This window comes from Chaetura pelagica, unplaced genomic scaffold, assembly GCF_000747805.2.
Source record: "Chaetura pelagica isolate M959 unplaced genomic scaffold, ChaPel_1.0 scaffold456, whole genome shotgun sequence".
NCBI lineage: Eukaryota > Metazoa > Chordata > Aves > Apodiformes > Apodidae > Chaetura > Chaetura pelagica.
The window spans coordinates 2,369-9,765 of NW_009953574.1; the positions used below are offsets into that span (position 1 = coordinate 2,369).

The window sequence follows — 7,397 nt, forward strand, 5'->3', positions numbered from 1 at the left end:
CACCCACCTGGCTCCTCACAACCGTGGCCAGTATGGCTCCTACACACACCACAGCATGTCCTCACCAGCCCCTCCTGGCTCACCAGGATGGAGCCCAGGACTACCTCACTGGGTTAATTAGTCTTTGGTCCCTGTTAATGACCATGGCCTTGCCCTCACCCTGGCCAGTGTAACGAGGCCGATGCCAGCCCAGCCTCTTCACCCAGAGCTTCAGTCAGCACCCCTGCCAAGAGCATGACAGGAGCAATGAGGCTCTCACACCCACGTGGCAGAGCTGCCCTAGGTTTCAGAAGAAAGAAAACCCGCTTTCCAAAGCTCTAGGATCTGAAATCCCTGGTAGCAAAAATTTATTTTCATGACTGAAGACAAGGAGAAATTTATAAACGTATTCTAGCAACCAACCAATAAAACAGTAAATATTCCATCCCTGTGACTTATATGATCACCCGGGAGCAGAACACCCGAAATGGCTTTGCCACGTGCCACTATGACAACCAGGAGCATGAGAGCATGTGCACATCACCTGTCCTTCCTGCTTCCCAACCCCAGGCATGCCAGGGAAGTCTCTTTGGAAGGTCCACAGTGTATCCAGGCATCCTCCCAGTGACTAGTGTCCAACGTTAAAAGGAGAAAAAATAAAGCAGCACACTCATTTCAAAGCCCAACAAAGACATCAACATTGTTAGATTCTCCTAAAAAATAAGTAGTTCCAATTCATTTTTTCTCCCCCCAAAGGCCAGGTGCCTTGGCCAAGGTTCAGCGCATCAGCAGGTTGTGCTTTGGTCCATCCACTCTCTCCAGCTTCTCAAAGTGCTTCCTGGCATTGCGGATGTTGATCAGCGTGGCTGCAGAGGCTGGGGAGGAAAAGGGACAGGGGAGATAAAGAAAAAAAAAGTTAGAAGGGGTGGGAGCAACCAAGTCCTCAGAAGTTAAGTGCTGCCCAAAAGCAATGGCCCTGTCAAACCCTCGTTTCAGGCCCAACGCTCCCGAGCTGAGCAAAATGCTGGAATGTCTGGGGAGTTTGTGGATCCCAGCACCAGATGCAGGAAGAGTCAGAGTGAGAGACAGTTGAGCAGTTTGGTCATGGGGAGCACAAGGCACCACAGCTGCTCCTTGGCTGCTCCACCAGCACAGGAATATCCCAGCTGAGAACTGGGTCACGGGGTTTACTCAGGTTTTCCCTAATTCAGTAAGAAGAGGCCAGGACACGGCAGGACAAAGCCACAAGGCTGTCCTGGGCTGTGTCACTAAGCACCTCAAATCCTATCAGGAGCAGTTCCAGTTGGAGTTGTGTAAACACTGCAACAGTCCTGGGAGGGCTGGTGCTGCTGCCAGCAGCTTCTCAAGATAAACAGACCCTGCTATAATTAGCGCCCTTGCCCACCAAGTTTGTCAGGCAGCAGGAGCACAAACTCAGCTATGACCCATCCCTGCCTTCTCTCCAAAAACCACTAGGGCTGCCAGATCAGAACAGCCCAAAATAGGTTATTAGCCACGACCTGCTAAATCAGGTCACAGCTGGTGGAGAAGTTCCCCATGGTGGGGACCATCCTCTGCTGATGGATACCAGCAGCTCAGCCCTCGCCTTCCATGGGACATTCCCTGGCAAATCACCTTCCCCCCCCCCTCAGGCAGGGCAAATCAGCAGACCCCTCCCTGCCTTTTACTGCTTTGCCCCTTGTTTGTCCTTTTCCAAAAGAAACAGTTTCAATTAGACTTATCCAGCTTTTTTGGTGAACAAAACCAAGCTCCTCTTTGCTTCCACTTACGTATCGACGGGTCTGACATAACCACCATCACGTATGTATTTGATGTAAAAATGTCAATGAAAGCAGCAAAGTTAGAGTTTCTGACCTCCATGCTCTGGAAAGAAGCTGCCAGCTTACTAAGAGGGGAGAATAAAAAAAGAAGAAAAAAAGAGTAACTGAAGCATGACTGAAACTTCATTCAAACAGGTCTTGCACCCACAGAGCCAACATCTCGTTATCTGAGCCCCCGGTGACAGAGAAGTGCCCAAGTCCCCACTTGCCAAGGGACACCAGGTGTGGCTACAAGTTCAGTTGTTTTGCTTTTTGTGGTGTTTTTTGTTTTTTTTAAAGAAAAAACTCTAGGCCAGAGGTAGTAGTTCCAGCTGTACAGCCCAGAGTCTGCGATGGCACTTGCCCCACATATTTTGTCCAGATTTTGCCCCAAAATCTGCTAAATAGTGTCTGCAAGGTCACTCCTCCCAATCCAGCACCTTGGAAGGGGGGCTGAAGTAAAGCTCTCCCCCTGACCCTCCTCAGCACTGCCAACTGCCACCAATTTACCAGCTGAGTCCCAGAACTCCCCCTACCTTGCCCAGGAGAGACAAGCCTCAGAGATGATGGTTGTTTCAAAGTAAATCTCTTTCAACCATCAGCAAAGGAGGATGTTACAAAAAGTAACAACTCAGTTGTGCTTAACTATGGCATCTCGGAACTAGTCCTAACTTGGAGAGCTCTCCTGCTTCTGGATGAAGCTGTACTGCTGAGGTGTCTTCCCCACCTACTGATCAACCAGCTCACCTGCAACTTAGCTTGAATTGTTTAATAATGTTGCTGATTTTCTCAAATCTGTGGACATCCCGCTGTTCTTTGCATTGATAGTGAGAAATGACCTGAAAGGCAGAAAGAGAGAGAGAGAGAGAGAGAATTAGTTATTTCAGCCTGGGTTTCTCAGACTCCACAGCAATTAGGGAAAGGGGTGGTGACCAGGACAGGGAGTCCCTTTGCCTTTTGCTGGTTGAATTTTAAAATTCAATGAAGACTCAGTGATACAATCACCAGGAAGCCCTTTCCAAGGGCAGATCCAAGGATGTAAGATATGCAAGAGACATTACCATCCATTGAGGTTTGAATACTCCAACTTAGCTGCAACTTGAATCTTGATTCAAAGAGAAAAATGTGTGAGGAAAGGGGAAAAAAATGCCAGACCATCATCACTTCAGGTAGGGGAAAGACAGTTGGCAAATGCTGGAATAGCTTTTCCTTCCCAGGTCCATACTGCTGCAGATTCTCAAGGCCTGAACCCGAGAAATTTCCCATTCTGCAGCACGTGGGCTGCACAAGCAGGGTGCAGGAAGCCCAAGCAGGGTGCTCCTGCTCGAGGAGAGTGGAACAAAGGCAGCTGCTTTCCTAGGGAGTTCTCTCCATCAGGGAACTGAGTCAGACTGCACAGAGCTGCCTGTGTTCCGATCTGCTCCCCTCCTCTTCCTCCCACACAGTGATCCAGCAGCAATGAGCACTGCCTGGCTGCAAAGATCCAGAGGACCCCAAGTTTTTAGGAGCCCTTGCAGGGTGATGCACAGCAGCCTCTCCCCAACCCCTTCACAGGGCTGGTGGCCTCCAGACCTTTACCCTTCAGCCTAATTAGCTAATGGGCCCACAACTGCACGTACTGCAGGAGGGGAAGGGCAACACCACCCAGCAGTTATAGCAGTTTGCTTCATTCCCACAGCAAACCAGAAAGGAGTATTTTAAAAACCTCATGCTGTGTGCTGGAAGCTCTTAGGAACTGTGGAACCAGCTGCTACTGGAAGTGTCAGACACCCTCAAATAAGGACCTCTGACTTGTCTGCCTATGGAGCCATGTTTAACAGGCTTGTGAGAACTAAGGTTTTTGTTGTTTGTTTCTTTTTCCTTGAGCACCTTAACCAGATCACCATGTACTTCCTACTTTCTAAAGCTGCCCAAATATTCACCCCAGCACAGGTTTAGCCAGACTCAAGGATTACAATTATTCCAAAGCTTTCACTGCAGGCAGGGTCATTCTGTTAGTGGGATTTGAATACAATTCCAGAGCAAAAATTTACTTCAGGAGTCCTGGGGGAAGTTTAAACAAATGAAAAAAGGGAGAAGAAAAAAAATCTTGTAACAAGTCACTGAAAACAAGCACAGAATTTTTGTAGCAAAGATGACTTTCAGTAAAAAATGTTCTTCTAACAAAAGTGCTGTTGCAGACCACTAAGATGGAACAATTTATTATCTAGAGCAGGTCAAAAAGCAGAACTTGCCAGAAATGGCAGGTGTTCACTTCTGATAGTTTAAGAAGTGATAAAAGTAATGGCTCCTTTCCCACACTCCCTGTTCAGTTCCAGATTAGACATCTGACCAGCAAGGAAAGCACTCAAAAGAAACCTGTTCATTCAGGTCAGCAAGAGTTTTAGTGTGAAGTCCAAAGAGACCAGTCCAGAAACCCAGAGTATGGACAGACAAGCAGTGATGGTGGCTTTAACCAACACATTTTACCTCACAGGCAACAGACTGGCAGCACAGCTACTGTGGAGCTGGCAGCTTCAAAAGCCACTGCAATCCAACTGCTTGTGATCCTCTGTCCACACTGCAGGTTTGCAGAGCATCAGACACCAAACAAAGAAATCAAGAGCAGCTGAAATGCCAGGCCAGGAGGAACTGAAAAGGCTTTTTTCAAGCTAACCAAGGTTCCTGCCCTTTACAGAAAAGAATTCTCAAAGAGGTCCCACAGCCAACAGCTGAATGGGGATGTGAAACCCTGGGATAAGTGGGAAGAGGGAAATACCCATCAAGCCCTCAGCTCAACTGCTAGAACTGGAAATGCTGGGAAGGTCCCGTGAGCCATGGAGTCACATCAGCTCCTTCCACCATCCCAGGGCCCGGATCAATGCTCTCTGGTGCTGGAACCTCTCTCCAGGCTACTGCCACCCCAGCAGTGTCCATCCAGGGGACTCCATCCCAGGCAGGGCAGAGGAACCCGGGGAAGAACTGCTGTATTCACCAGGAAAGTGGCTCTCTCAAACAGAAGCACTTCATCTGCCTCGATGATCTGAGCAAAGTTCCTCAGGTTCATTTCCAGCTGCTGGACATTGGGGATCAGCTGATAGACTATACTGGACCAAGCCTGTCAACAAAGAAAGACACAACAGAAGGGCTGCATTAGCACTTCTCTGCCTCAGCTTCTTGCTCCACCACATGCTCCAAAACTGATTACCTGCAGTTCTGGGGGTTGATAGCCCAGGAGAGACTGAAAAACTTCTCCCACCTCCATGTCCTGATACCTTTACCACAGTGGAGACTACCAGTGGCACCCCAGACTTGAGCAAACTCTTCTCTAGGTCAAGTTCTTCTCCACATCAGTCACAGAGAAAAACTAGAATGCTGTTAAACAGGCTGAAATCACCCTAATTTTAAGCAGACAATGGTTCTATCTACTGCTCCCAGATAAAGCCTCTCCAGTTTTCAGTTTTGGGTACTTAGCAACTCATCACTGATCCCACCAGAAAGCTCTAATCTAACCCACAGAGTCAGAAGCAAGGCCAGAAGGGACTGAGGCTGCTGTGCCAGGGACCTGTCCCCATCCAGACCCAGATCCTCTGAGCTCAGCTTCACCCCAGTGCCCACACTGAGCCATCTCTGTGCCAGTGCCCAAGTACACACTTCCCCAGCAGTCAGGGGGGGTGTTTGTGCCTCTATTTATCAAGTCTCCAACATTCACCAGACACTCCTACCAGCCCAAAAGCAAAGGTAAAAGCCCAACCTGAGGGCAGGAGCCCTGCAGAGCCTGGGCAGGGCTGTACAGGTGCTTCAAAGGCAGTCAGAAGCATGGCTGCTCCACCTCAGAGAGGCCTGTGGGAAGGTGGGGCATGAGGGAGCTGGGCACATGCTTTGGGAAGAGCCACATCTGGTGTAACGAGCTGCACCAGCCTCAGCCAAACATCCCATACTGATGGCAGGGGAATTCCTATGGCTTTGGATGGATTTGCCAGGATGGTGAAACTTTCAGTCCTACTGAAGTCAAGAGAAGGAGCCAAATGGTCCCACCTTCAGGCAAGCAACCCAAACACTGCACTGCCACCGCTGCTCATTAGCATCACCTGACAATTATAATGATCATTTGCTCTTAGCATAGCCCAGGTGGCACCCACCACTCCCTGGAACAATCTCTGACACTGCAGTCAAGACCAACTGATAGCAAAAAAAAAAGACAAACCCACCCACTCCTGGAAGCCAAGGAAATTCCTAGGATGGTAAATGCTCCTGTTCTAAAAGTGCTGCAGAGAAACCCAGGGAATGATTCCATGCTGGACAAACACGACTAGAAGATGCAAAAGCTCTTCCTGAAGAAGCCAGGCAGTGTTTGAGCAGCATTAACACACTGCCACTGACCCCAACATGTGGAATTCAGTTTTTCTGATTGAAAGCAGGATGCTCAGAGGCTGCTCACGACAGCTAACCTCCATGAGGAATCAGAGTGCAACTAATAAGGGCCAGTCAGGAATAAACCAGTAGCAACTAACCACTGGTCTTGCTCATACTCTTGATTTCCAGTCAGAGGGGGAAGCCAGATACAGAAAGGAAGCTGTACAAACCTTGTAAAGTGTTTCATCCCAGATGGAAGTCCTAAAACAAACACATTCCAAGGGACGGGAAAGGCGCTTCAAGTCTTCCTCACGCTCTTTAAATATCTGGTAAGTCAAAATAAGATGAGCAGTTGAGTGGAAATATTCCTGCCTTTGGTGTGGTTGCTGTACTGCATTCACAGGATGCATTTCAAACATGGGGGAAAACCCAACTGCAGAGCCTGCTGGGCAGGACAGACTAGCAGAAACCCCTTCCACTGGAGCAGCCAGGACAGGCAGATCATGGCTGTCTCACAACAGCTCTGCCTGGGACTCCCAGCTCTGGGTGTCATGGGGTGGGAACAAAAGCAGACACACACAGGAGTGTCTTTGAGGAGAGAAACTCTGACAAATCACTGGTAACAGGCAAAAAGCCCCATTGCTGGGGTTAGGATAGGGAGGAAGCACCCCAGGTTCATCAGTGAGTGGTGCTGAGGAACCTCCTGATCCAGCCTGCTCTCCTCACATCATCCTCTGCCCTTACAAGTGATGGTTACAAGAAAGGGGGTGGGAGAATAGCCAAGACCAGACAGCCTCGTGCCACACTCCTACAAAACTGCTAGGAAAGCAGCAAGGTGCCTCTGCAGGGGAAGACACAACAGCCACCTTCACCTCAGAGCCCTGTGCTCGGCAACGTGCCTGAACATGAACTGATCCCCACAAAACGCCCCAAGGGCCAACACTTCCCTCTGTGTCCTGGGATACCAAAGGGCTGAGATGTACACACATACTGGGAGCACATCTGAAGTAAGGCCCCTCTTCTGTCTGCCCCTCACTGCAGAGCCTCCCTAGGCCTCTGCACATAAAATCCAGCCTTTGTCCACTAGCCCCAACACAAGCCTGGGCAGGACAGCACCAAGAAGAGTTCAGGTTTATCCCTCAGTCTGGAGGGAAGGCAAATGGAAGTGAGGAAAAGCTCCTTGTACCAACCTTAGGAACAAGCTTTTTGGGCTATTTCTGCACCCAGCTGGAGGGCAGAACTAGGACTGGAAGAGGAGGAACA

At 49.3% G+C, this 7,397-nt stretch overlaps 1 protein-coding gene across 1 annotated transcript in view; it reads right to left on the minus strand.

Moving 5' to 3' along the window:
* Positions 1 to 308: 308 nt before the first annotated feature.
* RRAGB (Ras-related GTP binding B) overlaps positions 309 to 7,397 on the minus strand; it is an 11,343-nt gene continuing 4,254 nt past the window's right edge. The window contains exons 5-9 of the mRNA XM_009999638.1: positions 6,365 to 6,460; positions 4,774 to 4,896; positions 2,547 to 2,638; positions 1,770 to 1,885; positions 309 to 854 (exon numbers count right to left, since the gene is read on the minus strand). Of these exons, the coding sequence (XP_009997940.1) occupies positions 757 to 854; positions 1,770 to 1,885; positions 2,547 to 2,638; positions 4,774 to 4,896; positions 6,365 to 6,460 (525 nt within the window). The 3' untranslated portion in view covers positions 309 to 756. The remainder of the gene's footprint in view (positions 855 to 1,769; positions 1,886 to 2,546; positions 2,639 to 4,773; positions 4,897 to 6,364; positions 6,461 to 7,397) is intronic.